Source organism: Salvelinus namaycush, unplaced genomic scaffold (assembly GCF_016432855.1).
Source record: "Salvelinus namaycush isolate Seneca unplaced genomic scaffold, SaNama_1.0 Scaffold518, whole genome shotgun sequence".
Taxonomy (NCBI): domain Eukaryota; kingdom Metazoa; phylum Chordata; class Actinopteri; order Salmoniformes; family Salmonidae; genus Salvelinus; species Salvelinus namaycush.
This window is the reverse complement of record NW_024061218.1, coordinates 45,293-64,673: the sequence shown is the minus strand read 5'-3', so window position 1 is coordinate 64,673 and position 19,381 is coordinate 45,293. Positions and strand designations below refer to the sequence as shown.

The window sequence follows — 19,381 nt, the reverse complement described above, 5'->3', positions numbered from 1 at the left end:
TCCCAGGATTGTGTCTCTAGTCTCTCTACACCTCCTGTCCCAGGATTGTGTCTCTAGTCTCTCTACACTTCCTTGCCCAGGATTGTGTCTCTAGTCTCTCTACACTTCCTGTCCCAGGATTGTGTCTCTAGTCTCTCTACACTTCCTGTCCCAGGATTGTGTCTCTAGTCTCTCTACACTTCCTGTCCCAGGATTGTGTCTCTAGTCTCTCTACACTTCCTGTCCCAGGATTGTGTCTCTAGTCTCTCTACACCTCCTGTCCCAGGATTGTGTCTCTAGTCTCTCTACACTTCCTGTCCCAGCCTTTGGGAAACACTCTTTAAGTGAATAAATGTAAACACAAGGGTTAATGGGATTTAGTTTGGGAGCAATGGGATTTAGTTTGGGAGCAATGGGATTTAGTTTGGGGCAATGGGATTTAGTTTGGGAGCAATGGGATTTAGTTTGGGAGCAATGGGATTTAGCTTGGGAGCAATGGGATTTAGCTTGGGAGCAATGGGATTTAGCTTGACAGCAATGGGATTTAGCTTGGAAGCAATGGGATTGAGTTTCTCTTTCATCTATCTCACTGTTGGCCGAGGCACAGCGCTCTGTTTGTCCATGGCTTGTGGTTAAGTTAGATTTCTCATACACACACACACACACATACACACACACACACACACACACACACACACACACACACACACACACACACACACACACACGTGCTGCGGCAGCGGCACACCTTCTATGATTACTTCTCTCTAAGGAAGGCTCCCCACCCTGGAAAATGAGAGGGTTTCATGTGCCAGATTTCTCTGTGCACTCATTTTCTCATTGGACAAGTCCAGGTAGTCCCTCCCTGTTTCACAGCTTTTTTCTCAGTTTGTTGCCAAATGAACACGACCCAGAACTCACAACAGGTACTAGTCCATGCCAGCTGTTCAGTGACATGTATAGCATACATTGTTGGGAATTAAAGTGGATGACAACATGCAGATCAAACATATGGTAGCTTCTTGGAATGCACAACATTCCATAACCTGACAGGAGTCAAGTCAAAGCACATTCTAGTAGCAGGCTTGATTAATGTTGTAGAGTATCCCAGTAGAACAGGTTCTAAACCATGAGGCCTGCAGGATCCGCACCCTTTGCCTCGGAACCCACATTTAACCAGATTGTAATTATGTTTTACATGTATTTTTTTGTTGTTGCAATTATATGACAAGGGAACAAAATGGCCACCTCTTTCATTGTAAATAACTCCATATAGCTCATATTCTTGATGACGAATGGTGGCAAGCTCACTGGTTTGAGACCACAAAATCAACCAAATCTGCTTAATGGTGCTGCTAATAACACTTTATTTAAAATATGGCATGTGATTTTAAAGAGTAGAAGGTGTTGACCTGTGGTGTTCTGGTCCAGGTCTGAGTGTCTAAGGTGTCTCCCTGTATTTCCTGGTGTATCTAACTGTGTTGACGTTGTGTTTCAGGTCTCAGTAAGGGTGTGCCTAACGGAGGGATGGCCCAGTTTCAGGAGGTGATGAGGCAGCAGCTGGAGACCTCCATGCACGCGGAGCTGGAGAAACTACTGGACACTGCCACGGGGGTCGACAAGGAGGTACACACACACACACACACACACACACACACACACACACACACACACACACACACACACACACACACACACACACACACACACACACACACACACACACACACACACACACACACACACACATAAGCATTTCACATCAATGAGGTGTTAAAACACATGAAAACCATGTTGATATTGGTTGGCTTTGAACAGAAATGCTGTTTGATGATGTGTTTATAAATCTACTCATCAATAAATCAACCATATTACATGAACTATGAAAACATTCAGCCTACGCCTCTGAGATGATATTTGCATGCTTTTTCATCCATACTATGCAGAACTCGTTTTAAATCTTTCAAACATCTTGAGTGTTTGCTTTAGCCTGCCTGGAGTGACAGGTGGGCAGAGTTTTGTTTTTTGAGACTTTTTTGATTGGTTCCATTGCAACAGGCAAGCTCAATCAAACACAGATACAGTGTTTAAAAGGATTTATCATTTTAATTGCACCCAGGTCTGATGCTGTGGTATTAAGATGTTCAGACGGAATGTGTTTATTTTATAGTCCAGTTTAATTAGACATTATTGTACCTAGTATTTACCAAGGAGTTATCTGGCAGCATTAATTATTCAAGGCTATTGGTAACTGGTGCCCAGTGATGCTTAGTGGTTTCACTGAATTCTAAAGAAACAAAACAGAAGTTACTAGGTAAATACCACCATTTTACATTCAATCTCTTGAGTAAATACCAGGTTAATAGAGGACTGTAAAATAAATGAGATGTTGTAGAACACTGTATGGTACAACCAGTAACCCAGCCTCTCTCTGTCTACAGTATGTATGGTACAACCAGTAACCCAGCCTCTCTCTGTCTACAGTATGTATGGTACAACCAGTAACCCAGCCTCTCTCTGTCTATATGTATGGTACAACCAGTAACCCAGCCTCTCTGTCTACAGTATGTATGGTACAACCAGTAACCCAGCCTCTCTCTGTCTACAGTATGTATGGTACAACCAGTAACCCAGCCTCTCTCTGTCTACAGTATGTATGGTACAACCAGTAACCCAGCCTCTCTCTGTCTACAGTATGTATGGTACAACCAGTAACCCAGCCTCTCTCTGTCTATATGTATGGTACAACCAGTAACCCAGCCTCTCTCTGTATACAGTATGTATGGTACAACCAGTAACCCAGCCTCTCTCTGTATACAGTATGTATGGTACAACCAGTAACCCAGCCTCTCTGTCTACAGTATGTATGGTACAACCAGTAACCCAGCCTCTCTCTGTCTACAGTATGTATGGTACAACCAGTAACCCAGCCTCTCTCTGTCTATATGTATGGTACAACCAGTAACCCAGCCTCTCTCTGTCTATATGTATGGTACAACCAGTAACCCAGCCTCTCTGTCTACAGTATGTATGGTACAACCAGTAACCCAGCCTCTCTCTGTCTACAGTATGTATGGTACAACCAGTAACCCAGCCTCTCTCTGTCTACAGTATGTATGGTACAACCAGTAACCCAGCCTCTCTCTGTCTACAGTATGTATGGTACAACCAGTAAACCAGCCTCTCTCTGTCTATATGTATGGTACAACCAGTAACCCAGCCTCTCTCTGTCTATATGTATGGTACAACCAGTAACCCAGCCTCTCTCTGTCTATATGTATGTATGGTACAACCAGTAACCCAGCCTCTCTCTGTCTATATGTATGGTACAACCAGTAACCCAGCCTCTCTCTGTCTACAGTATGTATGGTACAACCAGTAACCCAGCCTCTCTCTGTCTATATGTATGTATGGTACAACCAGTAACCCAGCCTCTCTCTGTCTATATGTATGGTACAACCAGTAACCCAGCCTCTCTCTGTCTATATGTATGGTACAACCAGTAACCCAGCCTCTCTCTGTCTATATGTATGTATGGTACAACCAGTAACCCAGCCTCTCTCTGTCTACAGTATGTATGGTACAACCAGTAACCCAGCCTCTCTCTGTATACAGTATGTATGGTACAACCAGTAACCCAGCCTCTCTCTGTCTACAGTATGTATGGTACAACCAGTAACCCAGCCTCTCTCTGTCTACAGTATGTATGGTACAACCAGTAACCCAGCCTCTCTCTGTCTACAGTATGTATGGTACAACCAGTAACCCAGCCTCTCTCTGTCTATATGTATGTATGGTACAACCAGTAACCCAGCCTCTCTCTGTCTACAGTATGTATGGTACAACCAGTAACCCAGCCTCTCTCTGTATACAGTATGTATGGTACAACCAGTAACCCAGCCTCTCTCTGTCTATATGTATGGTACAACCAGTAACCCAGCCTCTCTCTGTCTATATGTATGGTACAACCAGTAACCCAGCCTCTCTCTGTCTATATGTATGTATGGTACAACCAGTAACCCAGCCTCTCTGTCTACAGTATGTATGGTACAACCAGTAACCCAGCCTCTCTCTGTCTACAGTATGTATGGTACAACCAGTAACCCAGCCTCTCTCTGTCTATATGTATGGTACAACCAGTAACCCAGCCTCTCTCTGTCTACAGTATGTATGGTACAACCAGTAACCCAGCCTCTCTCTGTCTATATGTATGGTACAACCAGTAACCCAGCCTCTCTCTGTCTACAGTATGTATGGTACAACCAGTAACCCAGCCTCTCTCTGTCTACAGTATGTATGGTACAACCAGTAACCCAGCCTCTCTCTGTCTACAGTATGTATGGTACAACCAGTAACCCAGCCTCTCTCTGTCTATATGTATGGTACAACCAGTAACCCAGCCTCTCTCTGTCTATATGTATGTATGGTACAACCAGTAACCCAGCCTCTCTGTCTACAGTATGTATGGTACAACCAGTAACCCAGCCTCTCTCTGTCTACAGTATGTATGGTACAACCAGTAACCCAGCCTCTCTCTGTCTATATGTATGGTACAACCAGTAACCCAGCCTCTCTCTGTCTACAGTATGTATGGTACAACCAGTAACCCAGCCTCTCTCTGTCTATATGTATGGTACAACCAGTAACCCAGCCTCTCTCTGTCTACAGTATGTATGGTACAACCAGTAACCCAGCCTCTCTCTGTCTACAGTATGTATGGTACAACCAGTAACCCAGCCTCTCTCTGTCTACAGTATGTATGGTACAACCAGTAACCCAGCCTCTCTCTGTCTACAGTATGTATGGTACAACCAGTAACCCAGCCTCTCTCTGTCTACAGTATGTATGGTACAACCAGTAACCCAGCCTCTCTCTGTCTATATGTATGGTACAACCAGTAAACCAGCCTCTCTCTGTCTATATGTATGGTACAACCATTAACCCAGCCTCTCTCTGTCTACAGTATGTATGGTACAACCAGTAACCCAGCCTCTCTCTGTCTATATGTATGGTACAACCAGTAACCCAGCCTCTCTCTGTCTACAGTATGTATGGTACAACCAGTAACCCAGCCCCTCTCTGTCTATATGTATGGTACAACCAGTAACCCAGCCTCTCTCTGTCTACAGTATGTATGGTACAACCAGTAACCCAGCCTCTCTCTGTCTACAGTATGTATGGTACAACCAGTAACCCAGCCTCTCTCTGTCTACAGTATGTATGGTACAACCAGTAACCCAGCCTCTCTCTGTCTATATGTATGGTACAACCAGTAACCCAGCCTCTCTCTGTCTACAGTATGTATGGTACAACCAGTAACCCAGCCTCTCTCTGTCTACAGTATGTATGGTACAACCAGTAACCCAGCCTCTCTCTGTCTACAGTATGTATGGTACAACCAGTAACCCAGCCTCTCTCTGTCTACAGTATGTATGGTACAACCAGTAACCCAGCCTCTCTCTGTCTACAGTATGTATGGTACAACCAGTAACCCAGCCTCTCTCTGTCTACAGTATGTATGGTACAACCAGTAACCCAGCCTCTCTCTGTCTACAGTATGTATGGTACAACCAGTAACCCAGCCTCTCTCTGTCTACAGTATGTATGGTACAACCAGTAACCCAGCCTCTCTCTGTCTATATGTATGGTACAACCAGTAACCCAGCCTCTCTCTGTCTACAGTATGTATGGTACAACCAGTAACCCAGCCTCTCTCTGTCTACAGTATGTATGGTACAACCAGTAACCCAGCCTCTCTCTGTCTATATGTATGGTACAACCAGTAACCCAGCCTCTCTCTGTCTACAGTATGTATGGTACAACCAGTAACCCAGCCTCTCTCTGTCTATATGTATGGTACAACCAGTAACCCAGCCTCTCTCTGTCTACAGTATGTATGGTACAACCAGTAACCCAGCCTCTCTCTGTCTACAGTATGTATGGTACAACCAGTAACCCAGCCTCTCTCTGTCTATATGTATGGTACAACCAGTAACCCAGCCTCTCTCTGTCTACAGTATGTATGGTACAACCAGTAACCCAGCCTCTCTCTGTCTACAGTATGTATGGTACAACCAGTAACCCAGCCTCTCTCTGTCTATATGTATGGTACAACCAGTAACCCAGCCTCTCTCTGTCTACAGTATGTATGGTACAACCAGTAACCCAGCCTCTCTCTGTCTACAGTATGTATGGTACAACCAGTAACCCAGCCTCTCTCTGTCTATATGTATGGTACAACCAGTAACCCAGCCTCTCTCTGTATACAGTATGTATGGTACAACCAGTAACCCAGCCTCTCTCTGTCTACAGTATGTATGGTACAACCAGTAACCCAGCCTCTCTCTGTCTACAGTATGTATGGTACAACCAGTAACCCAGCCTCTCTCTGTCTATATGTATGGTACAACCAGTAACCCAGCCTCTCTCTGTCTACAGTATGTATGGTACAACCAGTAACCCAGCCTCTCTCTGTCTACAGTATGTATGGTACAACCAGTAACCCAGCCTCTCTCTGTCTATATGTATGGTACAACCAGTAACCCAGCCTCTCTCTGTATACAGTATGTATGGTACAACCAGTAACCCAGCCTCTCTCTGTCTACAGTATGTATGGTACAACCAGTAACCCAGCCTCTCTCTGTCTACAGTATGTATGGTACAACCAGTAACCCAGCCTCTCTCTGTCTACAGTATGTATGGTACAACCAGTAACCCAGCCTCTCTCTGTCTATATGTATGGTACAACCAGTAAACCAGCCTCTCTCTGTCTACAGTATGTATGGTACAACCAGTAACCCAGCCTCTCTCTGTCTACAGTATGTATGGTACTACCAGTAACCCAGCCTCTCTCTGTCTACAGTATGTATGGTACAACCAGTAACCCAGCCTCTCTCTGTCTACAGTATGTATGGTACAACCAGTAACCCAGCCTCTCTCTGTCTATATGTATGGTACAACCAGTAACCCAGCCTCTCTCTGTCTACAGTATGTATGGTACAACCAGTAACCCAGCCTCTCTCTGTCTACAGTATGTATGGTACAACCAGTAACCCAGCCTCTCTCTGTCTATATGTATGGTACAACCAGTAACCCAGCCTCTCTCTGTCTATATGTATGGTACAACCAGTAACCCAGCCTCTCTCTGTCTACAGTATGTATGGTACAACCAGTAACCCAGCCTCTCTCTGTCTATATGTATGGTACAACCAGTAACCCAGCCTCTCTCTGTCTACAGTATGTATGGTACAACCAGTAACCCAGCCTCTCTCTGTCTATATGTATGGTACAACCAGTAAACCAGCCTCTCTCTGTCTACAGTATGTATGGTACAACCAGTAACCCAGCCTCTCTCTGTCTACAGTATGTATGGTACAACCAGTAACCCAGCCTCTCTCTGTCTACAGTATGTATGGTACAACCAGTAACCCAGCCTCTCTCTGTCTACAGTATGTATGGTACAACCAGTAACCCAGCCTCTCTCTGTCTATATGTATGGTACAACCAGTAACCCAGCCTCTCTCTGTCTACAGTATGTATGGTACAACCAGTAACCCAGCCTCTCTCTGTCTACAGTATGTATGGTACAACCAGTAACCCAGCCTCTCTCTGTCTATATGTATGGTACAACCAGTAACCCAGCCTCTCTCTGTCTATATGTATGGTACAACCAGTAACCCAGCCTCTCTCTGTCTACAGTATGTATGGTACAACCAGTAACCCAGCCTCTCTCTGTCTACAGTATGTATGGTACAACCAGTAACCCAGCCTCTCTCTGTATACAGTATGTATGGTACAACCAGTAACCCAGCCTCTCTCTGTATACAGTATGTATGGTACAACCAGTAACCCAGCCTCTCTCTGTCTATATGTATGGTACAACCAGTAAACCAGCCTCTCTCTGTCTATATGTATGGTACAACCAGTAACCCAGCCTCTCTCTGTATACAGTATGTATGGTACAACCAGTAACCCAGCCTCTCTCTGTATACAGTATGTATGGTACAACCAGTAACCCAGCCTCTCTCTGTATACAGTATGTATGGTACAACCAGTAACCCAGCCTCTCTCTGTCTATATGTATGGTACAACCAGTAACCCAGCCTCTCTCTGTCTACAGTATGTATGGTACAACCAGTAACCCAGCCTCTCTCTGTCTACAGTATGTATGGTACAACCAGTAACCCAGCCTCTCTCTGTCTATATGTATGGTACAACCAGTAACCCAGCCTCTCTCTGTATACAGTATGTATGGTACAACCAGTAACCCAGCCTCTCTCTGTCTACAGTATGTATGGTACAACCAGTAACCCAGCCTCTCTCTGTCTACAGTATGTATGGTACAACCAGTAACCCAGCCTCTCTCTGTCTATATGTATGGTACAACCAGTAACCCAGCCTCTCTCTGTCTACAGTATGTATGGTACAACCAGTAACCCAGCCTCTCTCTGTCTACAGTATGTATGGTACAACCAGTAACCCAGCCTCTCTCTGTCTATATGTATGGTACAACCAGTAACCCAGCCTCTCTCTGTATACAGTATGTATGGTACAACCAGTAACCCAGCCTCTCTCTGTCTACAGTATGTATGGTACAACCAGTAACCCAGCCTCTCTCTGTCTACAGTATGTATGGTACAACCAGTAACCCAGCCTCTCTCTGTCTACAGTATGTATGGTACAACCAGTAACCCAGCCTCTCTCTGTCTATATGTATGGTACAACCAGTAAACCAGCCTCTCTCTGTCTACAGTATGTATGGTACAACCAGTAACCCAGCCTCTCTCTGTCTACAGTATGTATGGTACTACCAGTAACCCAGCCTCTCTCTGTCTACAGTATGTATGGTACAACCAGTAACCCAGCCTCTCTCTGTCTACAGTATGTATGGTACAACCAGTAACCCAGCCTCTCTCTGTCTATATGTATGGTACAACCAGTAACCCAGCCTCTCTCTGTCTACAGTATGTATGGTACAACCAGTAACCCAGCCTCTCTCTGTCTACAGTATGTATGGTACAACCAGTAACCCAGCCTCTCTCTGTCTATATGTATGGTACAACCAGTAACCCAGCCTCTCTCTGTCTATATGTATGGTACAACCAGTAACCCAGCCTCTCTCTGTCTACAGTATGTATGGTACAACCAGTAACCCAGCCTCTCTCTGTCTATATGTATGGTACAACCAGTAACCCAGCCTCTCTCTGTCTACAGTATGTATGGTACAACCAGTAACCCAGCCTCTCTCTGTCTATATGTATGGTACAACCAGTAAACCAGCCTCTCTCTGTCTACAGTATGTATGGTACAACCAGTAACCCAGCCTCTCTCTGTCTACAGTATGTATGGTACAACCAGTAACCCAGCCTCTCTCTGTCTACAGTATGTATGGTACAACCAGTAACCCAGCCTCTCTCTGTCTACAGTATGTATGGTACAACCAGTAACCCAGCCTCTCTCTGTCTATATGTATGGTACAACCAGTAACCCAGCCTCTCTCTGTCTACAGTATGTATGGTACAACCAGTAACCCAGCCTCTCTCTGTCTACAGTATGTATGGTACAACCAGTAACCCAGCCTCTCTCTGTCTATATGTATGGTACAACCAGTAACCCAGCCTCTCTCTGTCTATATGTATGGTACAACCAGTAACCCAGCCTCTCTCTGTCTACAGTATGTATGGTACAACCAGTAACCCAGCCTCTCTCTGTCTACAGTATGTATGGTACAACCAGTAACCCAGCCTCTCTCTGTATACAGTATGTATGGTACAACCAGTAACCCAGCCTCTCTCTGTATACAGTATGTATGGTACAACCAGTAACCCAGCCTCTCTCTGTCTATATGTATGGTACAACCAGTAAACCAGCCTCTCTCTGTCTATATGTATGGTACAACCAGTAACCCAGCCTCTCTCTGTATACAGTATGTATGGTACAACCAGTAACCCAGCCTCTCTCTGTATACAGTATGTATGGTACAACCAGTAACCCAGCCTCTCTCTGTATACAGTATGTATGGTACAACCAGTAACCCAGCCTCTCTCTGTCTATATGTATGGTACAACCAGTAACCCAGCCTCTCTCTGTCTACAGTATGTATGGTACAACCAGTAACCCAGCCTCTCTCTGTATACAGTATGTATGGTACAACCAGTAACCCAGCCTCTCTCTGTCTGTTTGTATGCCTACTGGGGAAAATGGGATATGCTGAAGACACATTTCAGGGGCTCATGTAGTAAATAAAGTCATGTTGTTGTTGTAACGTATACTCCTTGTGTATTCCAGGTCTCCATGAAGGACTTTGATGGATTCAAGAAGCTGTTCCACAGGTTTCTGCAGGTGAAGGGGCCATCGGTGGACTGGCCCAAGATACACAGACCTCCTGAAGACTCCGTAAGGCTCAAATAAAAACCCTGTGTGTGTGTGTGTGTGTGTGTGTGTGTGTGTGTGTGTGTGTGTACTGTACATTGTGTGTGTGCATGTGTGTACTTGCATATACTGTACATTGTGTGTATCTGTTAGCTCATCAGTGAGTGATCCAGTAATACGGTGTGATGAAGTGGACTCTCTCAGGCAGATGGGAACAGTGGAGGCCAGGGGGAGAGCTCACACAGAGAGGCCAGCTTTGGGGTCTCTTCCTCTGGGCACGCAGCCAGCTGGCTCCCCCTGTCTCTGTTAGAGCTCAGGGCTCCCTCCACAACCCCCCATGCTTTCTCTGACTAGGCCCAGAAACAGAGACCTGGGGAAGAAAGAGAGAGAGAGAGAGACCTGGGGGAGAAAGAGAGAGAGAGAGACCTGGGGAAGAAAGAGGGAGAGAGAGAGAGACCTGGGGAAGAAAGAGAGAGAGACCTGGGGAAGAGAGAGAGAGAGACCTGGGGAAGAAAGAGAGAGACATGGGGAAGAAAGAGAGAGACATGGGGAAGAAAGAGGGAGAGAGAGAGAGACCTGGGGAAGAAAGAGGGAGAGAGAGAGAGACCTGGGGAAGAGAGAGAGAGAGACCTGGGGAAGAGAGAGAGAGACCTGGGGAAGAGAGAGAGAGAGACCTGGGGAAGAAAGAGAGTGAGAGAGACCTGGGGAAGAAAGAGAGAGAGTGAGACCTGGGGAGGAAAGAGAGAGAGAGGGAGAGACATGGGGAAGAAAGAGAGAGAGAGACGTGGGGAAGAAAGAGAGAGAGAGAGAGACCTGGGGAAGAAAGAGAGAGAGAGAGAGACCTGGGGAAGAAAGAGAGTGAGAGAGACCTGGGGAAGAAATGGAGAGACAGAGACCTGGGGAAGAAATAGAGAGAGAGAGAGAGAGACAGAATAGAGAGAGCGACAGGAGAGAGAGAGACAGAGACAGAAGGAGAGAGAGAGACAGAGACAGAAGGAGAGAGAGACAGAGACAGAAGGAGAGAGAGACAGAGACAGAAGGAGAGAGAGACAGAGACAGAAGGAGAGAGACAGAGACAGGAGAGCGAGACAGAGACAGAAGGAGAGAGAGAGACAGACAGGAGAGAGAGAGACAGAGACAGAAGGAGAGAGAGACACAGAGACAGAAGGAGAGAGAGACAGAGACAGAAGGAGAGAGAGACAGAGACAGAAGGAGAGAGACAGGAGAGAGAGAGACAGAGACAGAAGGAGAGAGAGAGACAGAGACAGGAGAGAGAGAGACAGAGACAGAAGGAGAGAGAGACAGAAGGAGAGAGAGACAGAGACAGAAGGAGAGAGAGACAGAGACAGAAGGAGAGAGAGACAGAGACAGAAGGAGAGAGACAGAGACAGAAGGAGAGAGACAGAGACAGGAGAGCGAGACAGAGACAGAAGGAGAGAGACAGAAGGAGAGAGAGACAGAGACAGAAGGAGAGAGAGACAGAGACAGAAGGAGAGAGACAGAGACAGAAGGAGAGAGACAGAGACAGGAGAGCGAGACAGAGACAGAAGGAGAGAGAGAAACAGAGACCAGGGGAAGAAATAGAGGCAGAATAGAGAGAGAGGGATGTCTCATTTTGTTTTGTGGAGAGGGAAAGAAAGTGACAGAGCACCTTAAGAGAGATTTTCCGTTCAGTTTTGACTGCACAGTTTTGTTTACGTGTAGGACTGCACATATACATTTGTGTGTGTGTGTGTGTGTGAGAGAGAGAGAGGTGGGGCTGGGTGGAGGTGTGTCATAGTTTGTTCATGTTGAAATGACTGTTGATGGCTTTGTTCCTATGAACCAGCAGTCTTCAAAATGTGTGTGTGTGTGTGTGTGTGTGTGTGTGTGTGTGTGTGTGTGTGTGTGTGTGTGTGTGTGTGTGTGTGTGTGTGTGTGTGTGTGTGTGTGTGTGTGTGTGTGTGTGTGTGTGTGTGATTTATGTCTTGAGGGTGTGTGTTCTGCATACGTGAGGAGAGCAGAACCTTAATCCTTTAATTCACATAATATCACATCGGTTCATTCATTTGGGGCTAATTCACCAGCTGAGGAAGTGGTTAGCTAAGTGTAGCCTATTAGTGCTGGTTAGCCGTGTTATTGGTATGTAACACTACATGTGATGTATATGCCCACCTTGAATGGCAGATGGGAGTGCCCTTTGTTCAATAGTAAATACAATTCAGAGCAGAAAGCTGGGACCCCCCCACAGTAAGAACAGGGGTTGCTTTCATTACAGGGTTTTCGCCTGGTGTGTTCGGCCTACGTTTTGAAACATTGCAATCCGAAAGCATTTCACAAAAGAAAGAGTGAGTGAAACTGCACTGCTTCAGCAAGCAGGAACTCTGTGGTCCAGATGACTGACCAGTGGGCCCTCTGTGGTCCAGATGACTGACCAGTGGGCCCTCTGTGGTCCAGATGACTGACCAGTGGGCCCTCTGTGGTCCAGATGACTGACCAGTGGGCCCTCTGTGGTCCAGATGACTGACCAGTGGGCCCTCTGTGGACCAGATGACTGACCAGTGGGCCCTCTGTGGTCCAGATGACTGACCAGTGGGCCCTCTGTGGTCCAGATGACTGACCAGTGGGCCCTCTGTGGTCCAGATGACTGACCAGTGGGCCCTCTGTGGTCCAGATGACTGACCAGTGGGCCCTCTGTGGTCCAGATGACTGACCAGTGGACCAGGTGTAAATGTTTAGCAAACCTTACTTATTCATTCAACTAGTTTGAATTCAAAACAATCCATCCACCCTTGATGGGCGATATGAGTGATGCATTAAAGTAACCAAACCTGATAACCTGGCGTTGGCCTGTGGATTCGGCCTGTGGATTGGGACTGGCCTGGCTTATTTCCTGCTTGGCCTCAGTTGCATAATAATGATTGTTTGCAGTGTGTTCCAAGCTGAAGCTAGGGAGGGGCAGAGTGAAGGACAGAGGGATGACAGGCTGGCTGGGAAACAGGATTCAGGAGATTGGATGACAGGCTGGCTGGGAAACAGGATTCAGGGGATTGGATGACAGTCTGGCTCACTCAGGAAGAAAGAAAGTTAAAAAAAAAGAAAGTCAGGAAGAGCTCACTATTCTTTGGAGCGTTCCACTATTCTTTGGAGGGTTCAACTATTCTTTGGAGTGTTCCACTATTCTTTGGAGGGTTCCACTATTCTTTGGAGCGTTCCACTATTCTTTGGAGGGTTCCACTATTCTTTGGAGTGTTCCACTATTCTTTGGAGGGTTCCACTATTCTTTGGAGGGTTCCACTATTCTTTGGAGTGTTCCACTATTCTTTGGATCGTTCCACTATTCTTTGGAGGCTTCCACTATTCTTTGGAGTGTTCCACTATTCTTTGGAGTGTTCCACTATTCTTTGGAGCATTCCACTATTCTTTGGAGTGTTCCACTTTTCTTTGGAGGGTTCCACTATTCTTTGGAGGGTTCCACTATTCTTTGGAGTGTTCCACTATTCTTTGGAGGGTTCCACTATTCTTTGGAGGGTTCCACTATTCTTTGGATCGTTCCACTATTCTTTGGAGTGTTCCACTATTCTTTGGAGTGTTCCACTATTCTTTGGAGGGTTCCACTATTCTTTGGAGCGTTCCACTATTCTTTGGAGGGTTCCACTATTCTTTGGAGTGTTCCACTATTCTTTGGAGCGTTCCACTATTCTTTGGAGGGTTCCACTATTCATTGGTGGGTTCCACTATTCTTTGGAGCGTTCCACTATTCTTTGGAGGGTTCCACTATTCTTTGGAGCGTTCCACTATTCTTTGGAGGGTTCCACTATTCTTTGGAGTGTTCCACTATTCTTTGGAGTGTTCCACTATTCTTTGGAGCGTTCCACTATTCTTTGGAGGGTTCCACTATTCTTTGGAGCGTTCCACTATTCTTTGGAGGGTTCCACTTTTCTTTGGAGCGTTCCACTATTCTTTGGAGGGTTCCACTATTCTTTGGAGGGTTCCACTATTCTTTGGAGCGTTCCACTATTCTTTGGATGGTTCCACTATTCTTTGGAGGGTTCCACTATTCTTTGGAGGGTTCTTCTTGCTCTCACTGCTGTTCCTCTATTTATTTATTTTTATAAAAAGAGAATTGACCAATCTTCTTTCAGATGTTTTCACTTCCTGATAAGACAGTGGGAAGTTCCAGAGAGATAAGGGCTTGACAGAAAGACTGAGATGGGGTCTGGAGTAGGCAGCGCTTCCATTAGAACAGACTCCAGGACAACCTCCCTATTCTTCAGTGTTCTTTTAGCTGTCATTGCTATTCATCTTAACCCAAGCCTTACATCTGGGCTAGGTAGGTTCTCTGTTAGAAGACCTTGGATTGTTGAAGACCTTTTTCTATTGTTCAGGGTCGTCTTCTGCTTTTAAGGCAACTGTAGAGCTCACTGGTATAGGGAGGGGAGGAGAGGGGAGGAGAGGAGAGGAGAGGGGAGGGAGAGGAGAGGAGAGGAGAGGAGAGGAGAGGAGAGGAGAGGAGAGGAGAGGAGAGGAGAGGAGAGGAGAGGAGAGGAGAGGAGAGGAGAGGGAGAGGTTCCTTTATTGTGAAATATTTTTTATAATTATCCACATTATCATAGTAAATTATATCTGGTAACCTGTATATCCTGTTTCTGACACATCAGCTTCACTGTGAGATTATTAAAAAGTCAGTACACATGTTAAAGCACCAATCAGCAGTAGAAACAATAACAAAGTGAACTCCCCGCCCCTGTTTTGGTAAAAAGCTAAGGGATGGGGCTGGAGAAATGTAACCACTCTCAAATTCATAGACGGAGAATCCATGATATCAAAATTATAGTTTTAACCATGTTTTGAGGCAATATAGTGCTTGTTTACTTTGATTACAAAAATTGGAGTAAAACTAGTTTATATTTTGGGTTCTGATCGGGTACGACAGTTGAACTAAGCTCATGAGACATTTATAAGTTATTTTCTTCAATAATCATTGGGTACATATAATACATTTATAAATCCAAAATGAATGTAACAACTGCTGATTGCCCCTTTTTAAGGAGCATTACGTCATGTAGTAGTGATGACAGGTCAGAGGGAGGGAGGCAGGGAGGGAGGGCCTCTTCAGCTCACATCCTCATCTCTCATCTTGACACCATTCAGAACCAGGTTTCTCATATCCTCATCTTGACACCATTCAGGACCAGGTTTCTCATATCTCTCATCTTGACACCATTCAGGACCAGGTTTCTCATATCCTCATCTTGACACCATTCAGGACCAGGTTTCTCTGACCTTGCAAGTCTTCTCTACTTTCATCCAGTATGGCCTTTCAGACGAGTGTTTCTTAATCATTAGTAGTTGTTGCCTCAGCACTACCCACCTGATTCAAATCATCAAAGCGTGTTGATGACTTTATCATTTGAATCAGCTGTCTGCACCCTTTTGGGTCTCCAGGACCAGGATGAAGAAACCCTGTTTTAGATCACAATGAATAAGATGACATGGACAGAGAGGATCTGATCCTAGATCAGGCCTGCTGCTTTGAGACACTACTACTACTCTTCATCCAGTTGAGCTGATTGCCGTGCGGTAACTGAGAGAACAGTCTATGACTGGGGTGGCTGGAGTCTTTGACAATTTCTAGGGCCTTCCTCTGACACTGCCTGGTATAGGGGTCCTGGATGGCAGGAAGGTTGGCCCCAGTGATGTACTTGGCCGTTCGCACTACCCTCTGTAGTGCCTTGAGGGGCACCCCTGAGGGGCTCCTGTGTTGAGGATCAGCATGGCGGATGTGTTGTTACCTACCCTCACCACCTGGAGGCGGCCCGTCAGGAAGTCCAGGATCCAGTTGCAGAGGGAGGTGTTTAGTCCCAGGGTCCTTAGCTTATTGATGAGCTTTGAGGGCACTATGGTGTTGAACGCTGAGCTGTAGTCAATGAATGGCATTCTCACATAGGTGTTACTTTTGTTCAGGTGGGAAAGGGCAGTGTGGAGTGCAATGTAGATTGCATCATCTGTGGATCTGTTGGAGTGGGTCCAGGTTTTCTGGGATGATGGTGTTGATGTGAGCCATGACCAGCCTTTCAAGGCACTTCATGGCTACAGATGTGAGTGCTACGGGTTGGTAGTCGTTTAGGCAGGTTACCTTAGTGTTCTTGGGCACAGGGACTATGGTGGTCTGCTTAAAACATGTTGGTGTTACAGACTTGCACAGGGAGAGGTTGAAGTTGTCAGTGAAGACACTTGCCAGTTGGTCAGCGCATGCTCAGAGTACACGTCCTGGTAATCCGTCTGGCCATGCGGCCTTGTGAATGTTGACCTGTTTAAAGGTCTTACTCACATCGGCTGCGGAGAGCGTGATCACAGTCTTCCGGAACAGCTGGTGCTCTCATGCATATTTCAGTGTTATTTGCCTCGAAGCGAGCATAGATGTAGTGTAGCGCGTCTGGTAGGCTCGTGTCACTGGGCAGCTCTCGGTTGTGCTTCCCTTTGTAGTCTGTAATGGTTTGCAAGCCCTGCCACATCCGACGAGCGTCAGAGCCGGTGTAGTACGATTCAGTATTAGTCCTGTATTGACTCTTTGCCTGTTTGATGGTTCGTCGGAGGGCATAGCGGGATTTCTTATAAGCTTCTGGGTTAGAATCCCGCTCCTTGAAGCGGCAGCTCTACCCTTTAGCTCAGTGCGAATGTTGCCTGTAATCCATGGCTTCTGGTTGAGGTATGTACATACCGTCACTGTGGGGACGACATCGTCGATGCACATATTGATGAAGCCAATGACTGATGTGGTGTACTCCTCAATGCCATTGGAGGAATCCCGGAACATATTCCAGTCTGTGCTAGCAAAACAGTCCTGTAGTTTATCATCTGCTTCCTCTGACCACTTTTTTATTGAATCTTGTCACTGGTGCTTCCTGCTTTTATTTTTGCTTGTAAGCAGGAATCAGGAGGATAGAATTATGGTCAGATTTGCCAAATGCAGGGCGAGGGAGAGCTTTGTACGCGTCTATGTGTGTGGAGTAAAGGTGGTCCAGAGTTATTTTTCCTCTGGTTGCACATTTAACATACTGATAGAAATTTGGTAAAAGGGATTTAAGTTGCATTAACGTCCCCGGCTAGTAGGATCGCCGCCTCTGGGTGATAGTTCTTTGTTTGCTTATGGCGGAATACAGCTCATTCAATGCTGTCTTAGTGCCAGCCTCTGACTGTGGTGGTATGTAAACAGCTACAAAGAATACAGATGAAAACTCTCTCGGCGAGCAATAGCTCGAGACTTCCTTAGATATCGTGCACCAGCTGTTGTTTACAAAATACATAGACCGCCGCCTTTTGTCTTAATCAAATCAAATTTATTTATATAGCCCTTCTTACATCAGCTGATATCTCAAAGTGCTGTACAGAAACCCAGCCTAAAACCCCAAACAGCAAGCAATGCAGGTGTAGAAGCACGGTGGCTAGGAAAAACTCCCTAGAAAGGCCAAAACCTAGGAAGAAACCTAGAGAGGAACCAGGCTATGAGGGGTGACCAGTCCTCTTCTGGCTGTGCCGGGTGGAGATTATAACAGAACATGGCCAAGATGTTCAAATGTTCATAAATGACCAGCATGGTCAAATAATAATAATCACAGTAGTTGTCGAGGGTGCAGCAAGTCAGCACCTCAGGAGTAAATGTCAGTTGGCTTTTCATAGCCGATCATTAAGAGTATCTCTACCGCTCCTGCGGTCTCTAGAGAGTTGAAAACAGCAGGTCTGGGACAGGTAGCACGTCCGGTGAACAGGTCAGGGTTCCATAGCCGCAGGCAGAACAGTTGAAACTGGAGCAGCAGCACGGCCAGGTGGACTGGGGACAGCAAGGGGTCATCATGCCAGGTAGTCCTGAGGCATGGTCCTAGGGCTCAGGTCCTCCGAGAAAGAGAAAGAGAGAATTAGAGAGAGCATACTTAAATTCACACAGGACACCGGATAAGACAGTAGAAGTACTCCAGATATAACAAACTGACCCTAGCCCCCCGACACATAAACTACTGCAGCATAAATACTGGAGGCTGAGACAGGAGGGGTCAGGAGACACTGTGGCCCCATCCAATGATACCCCCAGACAGGGCCAAACCGGAAGGATATATCCCCACCCACTTTGCCAAAGCACAGCCCCCACACCACTAGAGCGATATCTTCAACCACCAATTTACCATCCTGAGCCAAGGCCGAGTATAGCCCACAAAGATCTCCGCCACGGCACAACCCAAGGGGGGGCGCCAACCCGTCTTACCAGACGCCGCTGTTCTATCCTGCCGGTGCAGCGTATAACCAGCCAGCTGTATGTTGATAGTGTCGTCGTTCAGCCACGACTCCGTGAAGCATAAGATGTTACAGTTTTTAATGTCCCGTTGGTAGTTTAATCTTTCTCGTAACTCGTCGATTTTATTGTCCAAAGATTGCACGTTTGCTACCAGAATGAAGGGAAGTGGGGGTTTATTCGATCGCCTGCGAATTCTCAGCGGGCAGCCCGAACTTCGGCCCCTCTTTCTCCGCCTCCTCTTCACGCAGATCACGGGGATCGGGGCCTGTTCCCGAGGAAGCAGTGTATCATTTGCGTCGGGCTCGTCAGAGTCGTGAAAGGAAAAAGAGGATTCTGCTAGTCCGTGGTGAGTAATCGCAGTCCTGATGTCTAGAAGTTATTTTCGGTCATAAGAGACAGTAGAGGCAACATAATGTACAAAACAGGTTTAAAAAAAGTTACAACGCAAATAAACGAACAACAAAACACAATCGGCTAGGGGCACGTAAAACATCTGCCCTCTTACTCAATGAAGGTCTCAAACATCCAACTTGTTCAGGTGTCATGTTTATTTAACCAGACAAGTCAAGTTAAGAACCAATTCTTATTTAGACACACAGACAACATTTCGATCCCACTGAGATTTCTGTCAGGTCTGATGTTGAGTTGAGGACAGACATTTTTTTTTTTAACTAGGCAAGTCAGTTAAGAAACAAATTCTTATTTTCAATGATGGCCTAGGAACAGTGGGTTAACTGCCTTGTTCAGGGACAGAACAAC

At 46.1% G+C, this 19,381-nt stretch overlaps 1 protein-coding gene across 2 annotated transcripts in view; it reads left to right on the top strand.

The window, feature by feature from the left end:
- Positions 1–19,381, top strand: part of LOC120041727 (UTP--glucose-1-phosphate uridylyltransferase-like) — a 75,029-nt gene that overhangs the window by 14,573 nt on the left and 41,075 nt on the right. For both annotated transcript variants that reach the window (XM_038986589.1, XM_038986590.1), the window contains exons 2-3: positions 1,478–1,605; positions 10,267–10,374. In XM_038986589.1, the coding sequence (XP_038842517.1) occupies positions 1,478–1,605; positions 10,267–10,374 (236 nt within the window). The remainder of the gene's footprint in view (positions 1–1,477; positions 1,606–10,266; positions 10,375–19,381) is intronic.